The following is a 21,152-nucleotide window of genomic DNA, read 5'->3' on the forward strand; positions in this document are numbered from 1 at the left end:
AATTGACACCCTTTACCATTGCACTTTGAGATTTATTTTAAACTGCGAAACCCTTACGCACCACTGCACTTTGTATACCAGGGTTGGCTGGCCTTCTCTAGTCACTCATAGGCTCAGTCACTGGTATACTTTAATTTACAAAGCCATTTTGGGTTTACTACCTTTTTATTTGGGCATTTTTATTGTTCAGAAATTTGGTGGGTACTCTCTTCGTTCGCTGGACTTTATCCTGATAACTGTCCGAACTGAATTTGGTAAAAGGGCTTTTATGTACTCTGCGCCATCATCTTGGAACGCCTTACAAAATACTTTTAAACTGGAAGAACCTGTCCCGATTGGTATTTTTAAATCACTGATGAATGATCTTGAGACTGATTCCCTGACCTGTCAATGTTTTTAATTTGCTGTTTTTGATTTTGTTATACTATTTTGAATTCTATGTTTTTTACTAGATTATTTCGTCGTTTTTCATGTTTGTCTGTAATTTTTGTAATGACTTGGTGCTACCTATCTTGGCCAGGACGCTCTTGAAAAAGAGATTTTAAATCTCATTGAGTGGTAAATCGCAGTGGTCTAAGGCTGTGCCACCAGAGACTCTGGGTTCGAGCCCAGGCTCTGTCGCAGCCGGCCGTGTGTCGTCCGGGTTAAGGAGGGTTTGGCCGGTAGGGATATCCTTGTCTCATCACGCACTAGCAACTCCTGTTGCCGGCCGGGCGCAGTGCACGTTATCCAGGTCGCCAGGTGCACAGTGTTTCCTCCAACACATTGGTGCGGCTGGCTTCCGGGTTGAATGCGCACTGTGTTAAGAAGCAGTGCGGCTTGGTTGGGTTGTGTTTCGGAGGACGCATGGCTTTCGAACTTCGTCTCTCCCGAGCCCCCCCCCCCACTAGCAGCGATGAGACAAGATAGTAACTACTAACAATTGGATACCACGAAATTGGAGAGAAACTGCGAAAAATTCAAAAAATAAAAAGGTTAAAAATATATATTTTTAAATCACATTAGCTATCAATCAGAAACAACAAGCCATGAAGGTGCCAAGTACCTTTATTCACATTAGCGTCATACAGCAGTTTGATTTTTAGTGAGCACAGTTCCCTACGGAAATAACTTACACAGAAATGTATAAATAAATACTTCAATATATCTATATACCATAGATAATTTGTGGCTGACAAAAATAATTTAATAAATACTTTTGGACCTAATAAACAAAATCTCTCCAAATATCTCTTCTTTCACGTTACACTATTTCACCTCAATACGATCTACATCTTTATATACCTGTTCTGATAATCTTTAATATAAATATAAACACATTTCTAAATATGTTATATTGTAATATATAGTATCTTTATCTATATATTTTATATACAATTTCAAAGCATGACTTTCTATGGATATTGGACAAATGTAACTTGGGCTGCTCCAGAATTAGCGTGGGTTGCCTTCCCACATGATTCATGCAGCCTGGGATGGGATCTAAAGTTAATCTTAAGAGTGTACAGCGAAACTAAGAGAGTAGGTGCAAGAAAACAGTCTTCAGTTCATGGCTTCAAACAAAGTGTTCCAGTTTAGATTTTTTCTTGTTTAATTCTATTAAATAGTCTGCAATGTTGCTACAATGACAATATTGAAAATTCACTGTATGAGTGCTATAAGAGGTCTTTGTCTAATTCAATGACTTTTATCCTTTCACATGAATTCTAATTAGCCGATACTGATTGTACAATATATTGTTGACAAATTCAATTGCACATCAACGTCTAAGGGGCTCTTGTGTGGTAGGTTAGAGTGCTATGGTGGTAAAGTAAGGACATCAATCACGATGCATGGACTGACCCCAGGCCGGGGTCAACAGCAGGTTCTGTAGGTGTGGGTTTTAGCATTAGGACATGGTACCAAAGACAGGGTTATGGCGGCAGATGCTGGGACCAAACTCATCGTAGTCCTTTTTTGAGTGACAAACCTGGAGAAACTCAGGCTGTGAAGGAAAGAAACAGAATATAAAAAATTAAGGAGCAACAGGGGATTTATCTCAGTACTTTAGGCAGATGAAAAAGGTTGGATAACACCAGATTAGAGGTCGACCGATTAATCGGAATGGCCGATTAATTAGGGCAGATTTAAAGTTTTCATAATAATCGGAAATCGGTATTTTTGGGCGCCGATTTGCAGATTAAAAAAAATATATATATATTTTATACCTTTATATAACTAGGCAAGACACTTAAGAACACATTCTTATTTTCAATGACGGCCTAGGAACGGTGGGTTAACTGCCTTGTTCAGGGGCAGAACGACAGATTTTCACCTTGTCAGCTCGGGAGATCCAATCTTGCAATCTTACAGTTAACTAGTCCAACGCAATAACGACCTGCCTCTCTCTCGTTGCACTCCACAAGGAGACTGCCTGTTAGGCGAATGCAGTAAGCCAAGGTAAGTTGCTAGCTAGCATTAAACTTATCTCATAAAAAACAATCAATCATAATCACTAGTTAACTAAACATGGTTGATGATATTGCTAGATATTATCTAGCGTGTCCTGCGTTGCATATAATCTGACTGAGCATACAAACATACAAGTATCTGACTGAGTGGTGGCAGGCAGAAGCAGGCACATAAACATTCATTCAAACAGCACTTTCGTGCGTTTTGCCAGCAGCTCTTCGTTGTGCGTCAAGCATTGCGCTGTTTATGACTTCAAGCCTATCAACTCCCGAGATGAGGCTGGTGTAACCGAGGTGAAATGGCTAGCTAGTTAGCGCACTCTAACTAGAGGGACGGAAGCTATACTGTTACACTGGCAATACTAAAGTGCCTATAAGAACATCCAATAGTCAAAGGTTAATGAAATACAAATGGTATAGAGGGAAATAGTCCTATAATTCCTATAATAACTACAACCTAAAACTTCTTACCTGAGAATATTGAAGACTCATGTTAAAAGGAACCACCAGCTTTCATAAGTTCTCATGTTCTGAGCAAGGAACTTAAACGTTAGCTTTCTTACATGGCACATATTGCACTTTTACATTCTTCTCCAAAACTTTGTTTTTGCATTATTTAAACCAAATTTAACATGTTTCATTATTGATTTTATTGATGTATTATATTAAGTTAAAATAAGTGTTCATTCAGTATTTATTGTTGTAATTGTCATTATTACAAATAAAATAAAAAAAATTGGCCGATTAATCGGTATCGGCTTTATTTGGTCCTCCAATAATCGGTATCGGCGTTGAAAAATCATAATCGGTCGACCTTTACACCAGACACAGCATTATTACAGATGTACAATCTTAATTTGAGCCAGTTTGCTACAGCAGGAAACTAATCCTGCAGCAACAGGACATTTGAATTATTATGTAGATTTAATTCATGGACATTTTTTGTAGGAGTTGATCCATTTTTCTTTAGGGCAAAGTCAGACATTTTAAAGTGGAAATAATAAACTTTAGAAGCCTTTTTAAACCTAGAATACACTATTGTGCAGGAAATAGTTCAGCAACAAAAGAGTAATTAAATGAAGATCCTTTATCTGTAGGCTGAGTACTGTTTATATATTGATTCTATATATACTGTACATTAATACAGTAGACATGTGATAGTGAATGATAATAATAATAATAACATAACTTGTTAACCTTCGCAGTATGACCATGTAGAAAATGTAGTGTGTATGCGTGGGTGCGTGCTCTGTGTGTGAGTGTGTACATGTGCACTGTGTATGGTCTTTACCGTAGAGGCAAGCATGGATCCTCCAAACCACACGGCATAGCGCTGCATGTGGTGTGTAACCACCAGGACCTCCATGGGCTTGGGCTGAAAACAACAGGAAAGTAGACAGATTACCATCCATCCTGAGCCCAGTTCTACCCTGCATCACAATAGCCTGGACAATGTCAGATCTGTATTGCCAACTCCTATGATTGTTGTCGTACCAAACATGACCATAGGAGGCAGGAAAGCACGAACAGACACACACCTTTATCCTTCCTCCACTGAGCTCCTCACTCAATTTGAGCCGGGCGTCTACCGACCGCTTCAGGTCTCTCTGCAGCCGCCGGCCAAAGTCTCTGAACATGGTGGAACCGCCAGACAGGACAATATTCTGTAATGTGTCAGTACACAACACAACTATAGGGTGTCAGTTTTCTAGCCCATCAAAGCAATAACAACACCTTCATTCACCAAAAGTAGTCAATCTTGCTAAACACACAATCAAGAGACAATAATTGGTGGGCGCTTATAGTTGTCCTTTTTTACACATACACAAGTATGCAATTTATACGCATGTGTGAATTGAAAATGTATTTTTTTAATATCCCCATTTCATTGAGACACCCATGGAGTATGGGGTCACAGCCAGGGTCAGTCATTATGAATGATGCACCTGGCGGAATTAGGGCTAAATGCCTTGCTCAAGGGCACATCGACAGATGTTCAATATTTTTGTGCATGCTTTCTGTGTCTAGTTTATGCTTCAATGTCATCACAGAATTAGGGCTTAATCACAAATTATTAACCGGGTGGTTCGAGCTCTGAATGCTGATTGGCTGAAAGGTGTGGTATATCAGACAGTATACCACGGCTATGACAAAACATTTATTTTTACTGTTCTAATTAGGTTGGTAACCAGTTTATAATAGCAATAATGCACCTCAGCTTTGCATCGTGCCTAAGAACAGCCCTTAGCCGTGGTATATTGGCCATATACCACACTCCCTCTGGCCTTATTGCTTAAATAACACCCCTTGAAAGTTGCTGATATCAAATGTGTAAAGGCTACACTGGTCAGGTCTCAAACCCTAACGAGAGAGAGAGAGAAAGAGAGAGAGAGAGCGAAAGAGAGAGCGAAAGAGAGAGGAAAAGGCTCAGGGAATATTGGGACAGTCATTCGACCTTAATTAAATATTGACGTTCAGCGATAATAGGGGATCAACCAGCGATCCTCCGCCATTACAGGTCGAGGGGGTCAATCGTTTGTTAATAAACTTTAGAGGCTTTGGGAGGAAATGTATCCCGTTGTTTGGATTGGGCTGAGCTAGAATAACTTCTGCAGCAATAAAAAAAGTACTGTTCTCCATCTATTTTTCATCCCTCTCTCCCTCCCTCTTTCATCCCTCTTTCCATCCATGTTTTGCCTTTCTGAAATGAATCCATTTATTACTCGTGTCAGAGGAGGAGATGAGAGCCCAGCAGCAGAGCGTTTTACTGCAGATGACCACCTTTCAATTTGTGAAGAAGATGGTTTAAGCTTATAGTCCACCTCAGGTGTTGTGACTCGTGGGGATAGTTAGAATGCTCAATGAATTGTTAAATGTATTCAATTGCCCAGAAGATTGCAATATTTTATTTTAGGCAGTTGGTTCACTGGGCTATTACAAGTTCAATGACTTGTCTCAATGTTTTTATAAATACCCCAGTTTGATGTTTTAATTTGATATGCAGATGAGTGGCATGAATATCATGGACATTTATAACACATGAGAGCAAGATAATTTGCATTCATTCTGTGTTTAGAAAAAATATATGTTTTGTTGGCATGATCCAAGCTAAATGAAGACTAGAATGTGAACTGAAATGGCCATTGAATAAGTCAGGTGCCGTGTTCAAGCGGATGTCCCCTCATTGCCTCCAACAAGGCCAACATGCATCTACCAGTAAGATAACAAGGTGTACACTGACGCCTGGTGGACAAAATATGAACAACTATTCAGAATCAAAACTGTCAATACTAAATGTATTGCAGAGCAAGTCTGACATATTTAAAATAATCTTCAAATCATATTATTTCTTAAATGAATTGTTAAACTGGAAATACATGCATTTCCCCCATCACACAATCAATTGCAGAACGTAGTGTTGAAGCCATACCTTATATAGAGGTCTTCTGACATCTATTGGACAGTTCATTATAACCTCGTCAACTATATCTGAGATTGGCTGCGTGAAGTCTGGGTTGGCAAACTGTAAAACACAGGAGCAGATATAGTGGGTATTACATGTGAATGTTTAAAGCAAGGTTCAATGCAGCTGTTTTTATCTCAATACCAAATTATTTCTGGGTAAGAATTAAGAATGTTACTGTTATTGTTTTTAATTAAAATGTTAGAAAATAAACAAAACTAGCTTCTTAGCAAAGAGCAATTTCTCAAGAAAGAATTTAGCTATGACTGTCTGGGAGTGGTCTGGAGAAAGGAAAACTGAAAACTAGCTGTTATTGTCAGATAGACTTAAAATAATAAAGAGTTCCAAACCTAACTAATTTACCACCTGGTGTTGTCACCAGGCAGGCCAAAACGCCATCCCACCAAAACAGGCTGAAATATTAGGCTTTCTTTTCAAACAGCTCTTACACTAAAAAGGCATTATCATTCCAACCTCAGTGTGTAAATATGTATAAAACACATGGAACCATGATTTTGACTGCACTGGGCCTTTAAATGAGAATAATCTTAAATTTGTCAACTTTATTCTGCATAACAATTATTCATCTTTTTTTTTTTATACCGATATCTTACATGACTACAATTTGTTCTTTCTTGAAGATACTCATTTCAAATTAGTAATTAATCCAACTGGATCCTTATTGGGTAACATGTTACTTCTTATATATAAATAGTGTAGCATAAAATAAACGCTACCCATTATTCAGAATATCAATGAATACCTCTGGATGAAAGAATATTTCTGGACCTAAAAAGCGTTCATATCCAACATCTATGTGGAATTCAGATTTGTTGATGGCATTGATGCCTTTGTACTTCTTGATCCATTTCCCAGGGTCCGTGTCATATTTGGCAAATTCCTTCACAATGTCTGGACAGATGTAGCAGTACCTCTCCTGGGAAAACAAAACAACATATAAACAAGTGTGAGCTTACATTGTCCATTTATGTACATAATGTAGCATCAGTCCAACAACCATTACACCAATCAAAACCTCTTAAAGAGGTCGCTAGGTGTTGCTAGGTAGCTTCACTACTATTCTCCTCCTTACCTTGACTGCCTTGGCTGTCTCCATGGACTGTTCCGGGGGGATGCCCACCTCCCTTTCTCTGAGGAGCTGCTGAATAAACAAGGTGATGTCTCGACCTGCTATGGGGATGTGTTTTATACAGCTCCCAATGACGTAGCCTTCAGCCTAGCACAGGACACATAAGTCACAATGACTCAAACAGTCAAGAATCCTAAATATCAAGTCAACAACAGGTTAACATAATATGATCCTGATCATGTCTCAAAGAGTTACTCTATACCTGCAGCATAACTATGAATTTGCACAACATGAAACACTTAAAGCTGCAATATGTATCTAGAAAACATTTAGAAAACAGCTGACAGTGAAGAAGGCATCTGAACAAGTCTATGAACGTGCTGTGACTTTTACGTTAACAAGTACCAATATATCTCAATATGGGTACAGCACTTGTTTTCACTGTATAGTATTCTATTTTATGGTATCCAATTCTATTTTATATATAGCCATAAAGAAAAAGTCCACATACGGGATCCCAGCAATCATTGAATTTGACACAGCATTTTACTCATCATAAACAACAGACACAGAACTTCATGCCATATCACTTTTACAGAGAGGGAGTTATATTTAGGAGAGTCATGTGCACAGGTGGTGCGTCTCAATAAGCTAAAGTGGCTACTTCTCCTTGTTTCCTCTCTGCCAGCAACCCTGATTTTAAAATTGACAGGACAGCAACACTGATTTAAAAAGACAGGACAGCAACCCTGATTTAAAAAGACAGGACAGCAACACTGATTTAAAAAGGCAGGACAGCAACCCTGATTTAAAAAGGCAGGACAGCAACCCTGATTTAAAAAGACAGGACAGCAACACTGATTTAAAAAGACAGGACAGCAACCCTGATTTAAAAAGACAGGACAGCAACACTGATGTAAAAAGACAGGACAGCAACACTGATTTAAAAAGACAGGACAGCAACACTGATTTAAAAAGACAGGACAGCAACCCTGATTTAAAAAGACAGGACAGCAACCCTGATTTAAAAAGACAGGACAGCAACACTGATTTAAAAAGACAGGACAGCAACCCTGATTTAAAAAGACAGGACAGCAACACTGATTTAAAAAGACAGGACAGCAACACTGATTTAAAAAGACAGGACAGCAACCCTGATTTAAAAAGACAGGACAGCAACACTGATTTAAAAAGACAGGACAGCAACCCTGATTTAAAAAGACAGGACAGCAACACTGATTTAAAAAGACAGGACAGCAACCCTGATTTAAAAAGACAGGACAGCAACCCTGATTTAAAAAGACAGTATAGCTAAAAGCAATATGGCGAAGGCCCACAAGGGAATTTGCTTTGACCTGGAGGAGGGAAAAGCCACCTTGGTCTGTTGAGAAACAGTATGAGAGTCTTAGGCTGCGTTTACACAGGCAGCCCAATTCTGATATTTGTTCCACTAATTGGTCTTTTGACCAATCACATCAGATCTTTTTCAGAGCTGATCTAATTGGTCAAAATACCAAAGAGTTGAAGCATGTCCTGGGGTGGGGGAGTTCAACCCATGTTACAGGGATGTTTCTATCAGGGAAGGGATAGGATGGTTATAAAACGTCCCCTTACATGCCTTTCCTCATTGGATCCTCCCATTAACCCACGATGCCTTGGATCATGTTGTATATTGACATTCCTTTGAATTTGGACAGACACACAATCAAAACAGATCAATAAAGGAGTTAAGTTGGGCTTGCTAGCTGCTTCCACTCACAATAAAGACATTTCTGTTTTGTTCCCACAATTAAAGCTAAGCAACCAAGATGGCCTAGCTTTTCTTGAGGAATGCCAACAAATGTTGAGGTTTATAATGCCTTCATAAGGTTGGCATAGCACTTCTGTCATGGAAGATTATGGCAACCCCAATGTTGATGGACGGTTTCATAACAGTTTAACGTGACATAAGACAACATTAAGCTTTCACGACAAGTGTGATTATAAGCCTCTATGACCTATTAGGCCTGCGACCTACTTTGTCATAGTGTCTTTTAACAACAAAAAAACGTTGATATGCTTTTGTTACCACAGGTATGGCGTGGGTGACTCCATCTCCGCTGTCAATCACGATTCCTGTCAGTGTTCGCTCGCCTACTTGTCTAGACGTCCATGATGCTGCCAGGGCTAGAACTGCCTGAAATGAACCAGTACAATCACTGAGAGACAGATTTCAATGTGATTAGACCTAGGGCTGTGGCGGTCATGAAATATTGTAAACATGTTTAGAATCTCCAAGCCTCCACGCATACATGTATGCCTTTGGAATATCTACATTGAAAAAAAGTCTAATAAACCCATTTAATGAAACCATCACAATAAATCCATTATTTATTTTAGGCAAGTCTAAAGAAACATTATGATATGAAGAAAATGTATTTCAGAAGAACAGAATATGAGTTGGCCTACTGTATTTTATCTGGCTATGCGTCCTGCCATAGGCTGTAGACTAGTTAATTTAGCAGACAAGATATGTTTTTAAGTCCCGTGACATTATTTTATATTATATGATTTTATAGTAAGAAGAATATAATTGAACTTGGCGGAATAAAATAGGAAGGATATTTTTCCCATTCCGGAGCAATTTTGAGAGTAAAAGTGATCATTTGAAACAGGTCCTATATGCTAAACTAGATTTTGAGTTAATTGGCTAATTTAGATATGAATGATACAAATCTTAGATTGTCTTAAAAATCAAAACATATTTGGGCTGCATGATGCTACTATATGCAACAAAAAGTCACAAAAAAAGCTTCCTTGCCTCAGGCTGCACACCCTGTTCTCTCATCAAGTGGTCATATATTCAACCATCAGACTATTCTCGAATTAATCTTGTCTTAACTAATATGGAGGAAAAAAAATATTTAGAATGTCCCAATATCAAATAAGTAGGAACAACATGAGGCTGCTGAGGGGAGGACGGCTCATATTAATGTACGGAAACAGCGCAAATGGAATGGCATCAAACAACTGTAACCATGTATTTGATACCATTTCACTTATTCCTCTCCAGCCATTACCACAAGCCCGTCCTCCCCAATTAAGGTATCATCAACCTTGTGTTGTAGGAACAGGGGGCAGGGGAAAAAAGACATCATCCGTATGCACTCGAATAGCAAATAGAGGCTGCTTTCCCAGTTTAAATCATGCTGAGGCTAGTCCGGTTTTATAGCAGAGCAGCTGAGAAATAGATCTAAATATAGTAGCAGCTGGGATCCTCCTCTTTTTAGTGGCAACCATCAAAAACTCTGCTATCACACGGGATTGCATATAGAAATGTCTGGGCTTATAAGAACACTTATTTCACTTCACGCATCAACCAATGTCTGAGGAGCATGCAGCCTCTCACTGCACGACAGGTGATATTCCACCCAAACTCTCTATGCTATGGGCTCTCCAACCATGTTCCTGCAGCTACCCAGTGCTTCATTTGGGAAACCAAATTAAATCTGTTTGGGAATAGCGATAGTAACATGTTTTCATAACGCAACACATTTAATTAACTAAAACTGTTGACAGCCCCTATTTCTGCGTGCTTGAAAAAGGAATGAAGGAGAGGAGATGGACAAATTCACTATAATTGTAAGCTAACTCTGTAAGCCGCCCTGCACAATCAATGAACCAACAGCATCACCTAGGCCTATATGTTCTCTGCCAGACACATGGATTGATGTTTGGAGCGTATCATAAGGTAACCAGTTCAACCAGTATGAATAGTACAGTCCAGATTCAAAGGTGATTGCTAGAATTTGTTTAATTTTGAAGTATAGGCTAGAACAGTCATATACCAAAAACATCCTAAATCTATATATGTTTTTTTTTATGTTTTTCCACCTTGCATAATATGCAGTAGGCTATTAGGTTATGTATTATCTAATGCCATAATCATTATTTTCATTCAGGTTTATTTTTCGGGCTTTGGCTCATATCGTATACAGTGTTTTCGGAAAGTATTCAGACCCCTTGACTTTTTCCACATTTTGTTACATTACAGCCTTATTCTAAAATGTATTAAATAAAAAAATCCTCAGCAATCTACACACAAAACCCCATAATGACAAAGTGAAAATGGGTTTTTAGAAATGTTTGTACATTTATAAAATATAAAAACAGAAATACCTAATTTACATAAGTAAATAAGACCTTTCGCTATAAGACTCTAAATTGATCTCAGGTACAGTGGGGCAAAAAAGTATTTAGTCAGCCACCAATTGTGCAAGTTCTCCCACTTAAAAAGATGAGCGAGGCCTGTAATTTTCATCATAGGTACACTTCAACTATGACAGACAAAATGAGAGAAAACAATTCAGAAAATCACATTGTAGGATTTTTAATGAATTTATTTTGCAAATTATGGTGGAAAATAAGTATTTGGTCAATAACAAAAGTTTATCTCAATACTTTGTTATATACCCTTTGTTGGCAATGACAGAGGTCAAACGTTTTCTGTAAGTCTTCACAAGGTTTTCACACACTGTTGCTAGTATTTTGGCCCATTCCTCCATGCAGATCTCCTCTAGAGCAGTTATGTTTTGGGGCTGTTGCTGGGAAACACGGACTTTCAACTCCCTTCAAAGATTTCCTATGGGGTTGAGATCTGGAGACTGGCTAGGCCACTCCAGGACCTTGAAATGCTTCTTACGAAGCCACTCCTTCGTTGCCCGGGCGGTGTGTTTGGGATCATTGTCATGCTGAAAGACCCAGCCACGTTTCATCTTCAATGCCCTTGCTGATGGAAGGAGGTTTTCACTCAAAATCTCACGATACATGGCCCCATTCATTCTTTCCTTTACACGGATCAGTCGTCCTGGTCCCTTTGCAGAAAAACACCCCCAAAGCATGATGTTTCCACCCCCATGCTTCACAGTAGGTATGGTGTTCTTTGGATGCAACTCAGCATTCTTTGTCCTCCAAACACGACGAGTTGAGTTTTTACCAAAAAGGTATATTTTGGTTTCATCTCACCATATGACATTCTCCCAATCTTCTTCTGGATCATCCAAATGCTCTCTAGCAAACTTCAGACGGGCCTGAACATGTACTGGCTTAAGCAGGGGGACACGTCTGGCACTGCAGGATTTGAGTCCCTGGTGGCGTAGTGTGTTACTGATGGTAGGCTTTGTTACTTTGGTCCCAGCTCTCTGCAGGTCATTCACTAGGTCCCTCCGTGTGGTTCTGGGATTTTTGCTCACCGTTCTTGTGATCATTTTGAACCCACAGGGTGAGATCTTGCGTGGAGCCCCAGATCGAGGGAGATTATCAGTGGTCTTGTATGTCTTCCATTTCCTAATAATTGCTCCCACAGTTGATTTCTTCAAACCAAGCTGCTTACATATTGCAGATTCAGTCTTCCCAGGCTGGTGCAGGTCTACAATTTTGTTTCTAGTGTCCTTTGACAGCTCTTTGGTCTTGGCCATAGTGGAGTTTGGAGTGTGACTGTTTGAGGTTGTGGACAGGTGTCTTTTATACTGATAACAAGTTCAAACAGGTGCCATTAATACAGGTAACGAGTGGAGGACAGAGGAGCCTCTTAAAGAAGAAGTTACAGGTCTGTGAGAGCCAGAAATCTTGCTTGTTTGTAGGTAACCAAATACTTATTTTCCACCATAATTTGCAAATAAATTCATTAAAAATCCTACAATGTGATTTTCTGGATTTTTTTTCTCTCATTTTGTCTGTCATAGTTGAAGTGTACCTATGATGAAAATTACAGGCCTCTCTCATCTTTTTAAGTGGGAGAACTTGCACAATTGGTGGCTGACTAAATACTTTTTTGCCCCACTGTATGATGAACAGAGAGTAGCAGTAGCGTAAAAGAGGGGTTGGCGGGTGGTGGGTGGGACACAATGCAGATAGCCGGTTAGCCATTTGATTACCTGTTCAGGAGTCTTATGGCTTGGGGGTAAAAAATGTTGAGAATCCCTTTAGTCCTAGACTTGGCACTCCGGTACCGCTTGCCACGCGGTAGTAGAGAAAACAGTCTATGACTAGGGTGGCTGGGGTCTTTGACAATTTTTAGGGCCTTCCTCTGACACCGCCTGGTGTAGAGGTCCTGGATGGCAGGCAGCTTAGCCCCCATGATGTACTGGGTCGTACGCACTACCCTTTGTAGTGCCTTGCGGTCAGAGGCCGAGCAATTGCCATACCAGGCAGTGATGCAACCAGTCAGGATGCTCTCGATGTTGCAGCTGTAGAACCCATTGAGGATCTTAGATCTTTTTAGTTTCCTGAGGGGGAATAGGCCCTCTTCACGACTGTCTTGGTGTGTTTGGGCCATTCTAGTTTGTTGTTGATGTGGACACCAAGGAACTTGAAGCTCTCAACCTGCTCCACTACAGCCCCATCGATGAGAATGGGGGCGTGCTCGGTCCTCCTTTTCCTGTAGTCCACAATCATCTCCTTAGTCTTGGTCACGTTGAGGGATAGGTTGCTATTCTGGCACCACCCGGCCAGGTCTCTGACCTCCTCCCTATAGGCTGTCTCGTTGTTGTCGGTGATCAGGCCTACCACTGTTGTGTCGTTTGCAAACTTAATGATGGTGTTGGAGTCATGCCTGGCCATGCAGTCGTGGGTGAACAGGGAGTACAGGAGGGGACTGAGCACGCACTCCTGAGGGGCTCCAATGTTGAGGATCAGCATGGCAGATGTGTTGCTACCTACCCTCACCACCTGGGGGCGGCCCGTCAGGAAGTCCAGGATCTAGTTGTAGAGGGAGGTATTTAGTCCCAGGATCCTTAGCTTAGTGATGAGCTTTGAGGGTACTATGGTGTTGAACGCTGAGCTGTAGTCAATGAATAGCATTCTCACATAAGTGTTCCTTTTGTCCAGGTGGGAAAGGGCAGTGTGGAGTGCAATAGAGGTAGCATCATCTGTGGATATGTTTGGGCGGCATGCAAATTGGAATGGGTCTAGGGTTTCTAGGATAATGGTGTTGATGTGAGCCATTACCAACCTTTCAAAGCACTTCATGGCTATGGACGTGAGTGCTACGGGTCTGTAGTCATTTAGGCAGGTTGCCTTTGTGTTCTTGGGCACAGGGACTATGGTGGTCTGCTTGAAACATGTTGGTATTACAGACTCAATCAGGGACAATTTGAAAATGTCAGTGAAGAAACCTGCCAGTTGGTCAGCACATGCCCGGAGCACACGTCCTGGTAATCCGTCTGGCCCCGCAGCCTTGTGTATGTTGACCTGTTTAAAGGTCTTACTCACGTCGGCTACAGAGAGCGTGATCACACAGTTGTCCGGAACAGCTGATGCTCTCATGCATGCCTCAGTGTTGCTTGCCTCGAAGCGAGCATAGAAGTGATTTAGCTCGTCTGGTAGGCTCGCGTCACTGGGCAGCTCGCGGCTGTGCTTCCCACATGCTGTGGCGATGTTTATCAGCAGAAGGGACTGGGAGACTAGTCAGGATCGAGGCAAAGATGAACGGAGCAAAGTAAAGAGAGATCCTTGATGAAAACCTGCTTCAGGGCGCTCAGGACCTCAGACTGGGGCAAAGGTTCATCTTCCAACAGAACAACGACTCTAAGCACAAAGCCAAAACAATGCAGGAGTGGCTTCAGGACAAGTCTCTGAATGTCCTTGAGTGGCCCAGCCAGAGCCCGGACTTAAACCCGATCGAACATCTCTGGAGAGACCTGAAAATAGCTGTGCAACACCGCTCTCCATCCAACCTGACAGAGCTTGAGGGGATCTGCAGAGAAGAATGGGAGAAACTCCCCAAATACAGGTGTGTTAAGCTTGTAGCGTCATACCCAGGAAGACTCTAGGCTGTAATTGCTACCAAAGGTGCTTCAACAAAGTACTGAGTAAAGGGTCTGAATACTTATGAAAATGTAATAAATAAATAAATAAATAAAAATAATAATTGAAAAAATGTTTTAAAATAACTGTTTTTGCTTGGTCATTATGGGGTATTGTGTGTAGATTGATGAGGAAAAAAATAACATTTAATCAATTTTAGAATAAGGCTGTAGTGTAACAGAACAAAAAATGTTTAAAGTAAAGGGGTCTAAATACTTTCCAAAGTCACTGTATAGGCCTATGAGTATGCATAAGCTTGAATATGTGTATGGTGTTCTAAATGCAATGTCTTAAATGCTTTGAATAAATCATCATCTTATAAAGAGCTGTCCATTTTCAAACTAGAGATCTTCACGGATCCACCTGTACCCGAATACCCGAGACCGAGATCCAGAATTCTAAATAATGTCATGGGTCTGGATTGGATCTGTTGTTGTTATGTTGTGTATGATGAGAAAGCTCATGCACAGATGCAGCCTCAATTAGCCTAGCTAGCTACTTTTAGTTTGATGAAGTCAAGACAGGTACTCTGTAATCATTTTTCATGATAAATAACCTAACTATGGCCGCTATTAGTCTACTATAGCGCGAGTCGGATTGGTTGGATGCTGCTCTCTTCTCTCCCTCCGCCCTGCTCCAAATGTCACTGGCTCACAGTAGGGCCCCTCTCCCGCCTGCTAGAGCGGCACCTCTCACGCTTTATCAGCTCCAGTTAAGAAAGTATCTTAAAACATGACTTTTCTGCTGCATCCCTCACTCGATTCGGCCCGGGTTATGTCTATACAGAACGGGTCTAACTGTCCTTGAGTCCTGTCGAAACAGGTCTCTATATTTACAAAATGTATTCATGCATATCTGTTCTGTGTGGGAAAGCCTCAGGTCAATTTCGGAACGGGTCCAACGTTTTTGAACCATGAAGACCTCTACTACCAACGCATGTCCAGAGTGCATAAGAGGAGATTACCGTGACTCAGCGATCACATGGAATTTGACTTTCATCATTACTGCCATTTTGGCAGTAATATCGTCACAACAGCTCTAATTGGACCTCACCTTCATTAACATCTTTATGCATCCACTGATCTATCAAGTGTTTAAACATACAGTACCAGTCAAAAGTTTGGACACACCTACTTATTACAGAGTTTTTCTTTATTTTTACTATTGTCTATATTGTAGAATAATAGAGAAGACATCAAAACTATGAAATAACACATGGTATCATGTAGTAACCAAAAAATGTTAAACAAATCAAAATATATTTTATATTTGAGATTCTTCAAAGTAGCCACCCTTTGCCTTGATGGCAGCTTTGCACACTCTTGGCATTCTCTCAACCAGCTTCATGAGGTAGTCACCTGGAATGCATTTCAATTAACAGGTGTGCCTTGTTAAAAGTTCATGTGTGGAATTTCTTTCCTTCTTAACGCGTTTGAGCCAATCAGCTGTGTTGTGACAAGGTAGGGGTGGTATACAGAAGATAGCCCTATTTGGTAAAAGACCAAGTCCATATTATGGCAAGAACAGCTCAAATAAGCAAAGAGAAATGACAGTCCATCATTACTTTAAAGACATGGAGGTCAGACAATGCAGAAAACTTTGAAAGTTTCCTCAAGTGCAGTTGCAAAAACCATCAAGCGCTATTATGAAACTGGCTCTCATGAGGACGGTCACAGGAATGGAAGACCCAGAGTTACCTCTGCCTGCAGAGTGTACGTTCATTAGAGTTACCAGCCTCATAAATTGCAGCCCAAATAAATGCTTCACAGAGTTCAAGTAACAGACACATCTCAACATCAGCTGTTCAGAGGAGACTGTGTGAATCAGGCTTTCATGGTCGAGTTGCTGCAAAGAAATCACTACTAAAGGACACCAATTATAAGAAGAAACTTGCTTGGGCCATGAAACACGAGCAATGGACATTAGACTGGTGGAAACCTGTCCTTTGGTCTGATGAGCCAAAATGTTTGCGTAGGTGAACGGATTATCTCTGCATGTGTGGTTCCCACCATGAAGCACAGAGGAGGAGGTGTGATGGTACTTTGCTGGTGACGCTGTCTGTGATTTTTTTTAAATTCAAGGCACACTTAACCAGCATTGCTATCAAAGCATTCTGCAGCGATACCCCACCCCATCCCATCTGGTTGCGCTTATGGGACTATCATTTGTTTTTCATCGGGACAATGACCCAACACACCTCCAGGCTGTGTAAGGGCTATTTGACCAAGAAGGAGAGATGGAGTGCTGCATCAGATGACCTGGCCTCCATAATCACCCGACCTCAACCCATTTGAGATGGTTTGGGATGAGTTGGACCACAGAGAGAAACAAAAGCAACCAACAAGTGCTCAGCATATGTGGGAACTCCTACAAAACTGTTGGAAAAGCATTCCAGGTGAAGCTGGTTGAGAGAATGCCAAGAGTGTGCAAAGCTGCCATCAAGGCAAAGGATGGCTACTTTGAAGAATCTCAAATAAAATATATTGATTTGTTTAACACATGTTTAACACATTTGTTTAACACGTGTGTATGTATGTGTTATTTCATAGTTTTGATGTCTTTACTATTATTCTACAATGTAGAAAACAGTAAAAAATCAAGAAAAACCCTTGAATAAGTAGGTGTGTCCAAACTTGACTGGTACTGTATATTTCTATCTAGGCTTACATGGAATGAATGGATGATCATATCAAATACATTGTTATAATAATAAGACATCCTCAATACGTGTACTATATACTACTGGTATATAACCATACATGAATGGGGTCATTGGGGTATTACACCTCATTAACACCACCGCAGATCAATAGTGTGAATGGGACATTATTTCTGTTGTACCTGCACTGCGATGTACAGGCCTGGGACATTAAAGGTCTCAAACATGATCTCAGCCAGATACTCTCTGTTCTCTGGCGTGTTCAACGGAGGCTCTGTCTGGGGACACAAACGTAAAAAACACTATACAGTCCAACTGACTAAGAGCAATAACAGCAAAGCTACAAAATAATACAATTTAAATTCCTGTGACCGTCCTCATGAGAGACAGTTTCATAATAGCGCGTGATGGTTTTTGCAACTGCAGGTCTTACAAAAACCATGCACCTATTGACTGTTTTAATTTTGAAAAACATTGACTAAATTCAGAATGGGCAATGGGTGCATTCATTGATATTTATAAATACTGAAATACCAGTTTCAAAAATAGAAAAATAAATACCAATACCTCTATTTCATTCCCATATATGTTACAACAAACAAAATATGTGTTATGGTGTATACTGGGGTATATAATACCTTTACAATAAACCGTCTCTCACCATAAGGAAGCTATGGTCTTCAGGCTCTGCCCGCAGATACTTGAAGATGATCTGCTCCATGAACTTCTCCATCAAATCCCAGTCTTCCACCATCCCATGTCTGATGGGCCACTTTGGAGACAAAAGGCCACATGGTTACAACTCAAAACCACCCCTGTGGGCGAAAACTGGTCGAATCAACGTTGTTTCCACGTCATTTCAACCTTCAACCTAATGACGTTGAAACAACGTAAGGGCACTTAGTATTTTTTTAACCCAACTTTTAACCTAAATCCAATGACATGGTGAAATATTTTTGGGGAATTCACATTGAACTTGACATTGAACTGACATCTGTGCCCAGTGGGACAGATCCTATGAGTAGGATCAATCACCTTGGTTGCATAGTTGGGCTTATCAATGCCTTCATCTCCTATAAAGAAATCCAAGTCATCCACTCCCTTCGCAAGTCGCCTCTGTGCCTGGTCTCCTACACCGGCTGACTCTCGTATAGCGATGCCTGAAATGGAAACACATAAGGGTAACGAACAGGTGTTACATTCTTCTCCAGACCTCCCGTCCATCAAGTCGATATACATGGACAGATGACGTACCAAGGCCCATATGTTCACACAGCTATCAAGCATATTTTAGGACTCTGTGTTCAACAAAGAACAGATCAAAACAGTCTGAAACTCATTTGTTGTCCGTTCCCTTGAGAAATGAATTGATGGTAATGAGTGAAATGACAGCTGGAGTGCAGTAACTTGCTCAAGGTTACACAGCCGTGTGATGAGATGGGAGGCTACACTGCCTTTAATTAGTGCTTTCCCAAGGCAGAGCTTGATTCAAATCCAAAAACCAAAACTCCAAAACTGATATAAATAAAGTCATCTTCAAGTTAGAAGTGGATAATGTTTAAAACATCTGCAACATAAGCTATACAGTATACTTACAGGATGGCATGATAAACTGTGGCTCTGTGTTTCCAGCATATCCAATCTTGGTGTATCTGCATTCAAAGAAAAACAGCACAAAGTCATCATAACACAGCAAAGATTACAATGTTTGCCCCTAAGCATTGTGCAAATATACAACTGAATCATTTATTTATTTTCTGTACCATGGACTAAGCAGAATGCATTTGTCAATATATTCTCTACCGATCAATTTGCCATTAACCTTTCAGAAACAACCAAAACCTTTAGCAATTAGTTCCCTGTAATACATTTACAGTATCAGGTTCTGTCTCGACCCCAGCCTTTCTGATTAAGTAAAACTTCCTGTTTAACCATACTAATTCATCATGGAGGAAAAATGTATCTCCTCTAAAATGTATATTGTTAGCCAAAACATGCAGCTGTTTAATTCATAGAGATCTTGGAAAATGTACCGCCCACAGGCTGAGTTATTCATCAAGTTAATCACACCTGTGAGTTTACAGGCCTTCGGATTCAGAAAACAGTAGGCTCCTCTACGGCTAAAATAGTCTAAGTTTTAGAGGACACTACAGCAGTGGCCAATGGCACTTTATTTACATTAACATCTTAGCTATAGACCTAAAAAAACATTAGAAAGTATGTATTATTATATATTATACATTATAACATTTTTAATAGTATTATTTAATATTATTCTCAAGTAAACTTTGCAGGCAGGTGCTTTCCACTTGGGTGAAAAAGGTTGTCTTGATTGGTGGCATAACATAGCCTAACGTTAGTAAATGTCATTTTCGAGGCACATCACATACTGTATCTTCAGAGCAAGCGTAGCTGTTTCAAGTAAACAAACTCACCCTGTCCCACAATCTATCACGCAAGGAGGTAGAGGAGTTGCCATGCTCGTGTTGACGATTGTCCTATCGATACTAGAACACCATAGATTATTTGCAACAACTGTATCGGCTAGTTTAAACCCAATGTATGATTGAAGGTTGGCTACACGGCTGATTGCACTGCCCCGTGCTCGCTTATTTCCCTGTACCGTTATTTATATTACAGAGTATCTATTATATTGACCAGATACTCAAGTGGCCGCTCTAACAATGAAAATACATGTATTCAAAAATGGAAGGCAGTGGGGAGGGGGCACGATTAGGTGGGACCATTCTAGCCAATGAGAGGGCGGATACGCACAACAACAGGCACAACTCCAATATAAAGTGTTTTTTTTCCAAAGTTGCCAGGATGTCAAGTGTCCTACTTAAATCAGTACACTCGCAACAACATAGGCATTACGAAACTTCTAGTCGATCAAATAAGCCATACGTAGAAAATAAACCATTCACATTTTCGTTAACCAAATTCGACACTCTCTCGTTGACCTCCATACAAAAACTCCTCGCTTTGGTGAGCGAAAAAACATAAAAACGCCACCTGCTGGAGAAGACCGATGTTGGGCCCAGTTATCCCTCTCGCTCTGCCTCTTTCTCTATGTTTCTATTTCTAGTAGTTTGACAGCGAGAGTACTTCCCGAGTCAAAGGGAAAATTGAAAAAATAAAAACAAGCTGTCTGGCTCCGTTCTCCACTTGAGCTTAGTAGGGAATGGGAACTTGCACAATTGACCGTGAGTCAGTTTCTCATTCGGAAATGCTCTGTGTGATTGCTAATACAGGATCAGCTGTTAGTCTACAGAAAAAAATGCTTTATTGAAAGCTGTGAAAGTATTCTTGAAAATAATGTTTCACTAAATGATATGGCTAAGGTGTATGCAATTAAATAACCTTGTAATTTTGTGAAGAAGCTGCAAAAAAACTAAATACCTAGGTATTTCAATACTCACACCGCAAGGTGGCATCTGAATCCTACTGTTTCCTGTCTGGCCACGAGTTGTTAGGCAACCTTGTTTGTATTGTTCACGCGCCCAATGAAAAGGAGGTGACGGATATTCTGTCACACAAACTAATAGCCTTTATTCTTGATAACGTTGGGATTAATAGCAATCATACTAAACAATTTTTCATTATGTATTTCATTATGTCTACCAGAGAGGCACGATAACGATC

At 40.4% G+C, this 21,152-nt stretch overlaps 1 protein-coding gene across 4 annotated transcripts; it reads right to left on the minus strand.

The window, feature by feature from the left end:
• Nucleotides 1-1,029: 1,029 nt before the first annotated feature.
• actr3b (actin related protein 3B) lies at nucleotides 1,030-20,188 on the minus strand. Of its 4 annotated transcripts, none has more exons than XR_005036055.1 (12): nucleotides 19,943-20,188; nucleotides 19,104-19,159; nucleotides 18,543-18,667; nucleotides 18,169-18,279; nucleotides 17,690-17,785; nucleotides 9,072-9,179; nucleotides 7,007-7,150; nucleotides 6,677-6,850; nucleotides 5,881-5,973; nucleotides 3,989-4,140; nucleotides 3,742-3,825; nucleotides 1,030-1,984 (listed from the first exon to the last, which is right to left on the minus strand). XR_005036055.1 is itself a non-coding variant. In XM_021562501.2 (12 exons), the coding sequence occupies exons 1-12, from the start codon at nucleotides 19,984-19,986 to the stop codon at nucleotides 1,889-1,891; spliced, it is 1,257 nt and encodes a 418-aa protein (XP_021418176.2). In that variant the 5' UTR covers nucleotides 19,987-20,186; the 3' UTR covers nucleotides 1,030-1,888. The 4 variants fall into 4 exon arrangements, 3 of the variants coding, with proteins under 3 accessions (XP_021418176.2, XP_021418177.2, XP_036799806.1); XM_021562501.2 differs by having other exon boundaries at nucleotides 3,989-4,114; nucleotides 19,943-20,186; XM_021562502.2 differs by lacking the exon at nucleotides 17,690-17,785 and having other exon boundaries at nucleotides 3,989-4,114; nucleotides 19,943-20,187.
• Nucleotides 20,189-21,152: the final 964 nt, after the last annotated feature.

The sequence above is a fragment of the Oncorhynchus mykiss genome, chromosome 15, assembly GCF_013265735.2.
Source record: "Oncorhynchus mykiss isolate Arlee chromosome 15, USDA_OmykA_1.1, whole genome shotgun sequence".
In the NCBI taxonomy this organism is placed as follows: domain Eukaryota; kingdom Metazoa; phylum Chordata; class Actinopteri; order Salmoniformes; family Salmonidae; genus Oncorhynchus; species Oncorhynchus mykiss.

Coding starts and splice junctions, on each gene's coding strand:
- actr3b (XM_021562501.2), bottom strand. CDS start 19,986: ATGGCAACTCCTCTACCTCCTTGCGTGATAGATTGTGGGACAGG. Junction 17,786..18,168: donor AAGACCATAGCTTCCTTATG/GTGAGAGACGGT, acceptor TTGTGTCCCCAG/ACAGAGCCTCCGTTGAACAC. Junction 6,851..7,006: donor AGACAGCCAAGGCAGTCAAG/GTAAGGAGGAGA, acceptor TTGTTTTCCCAG/GAGAGGTACTGCTACATCTG.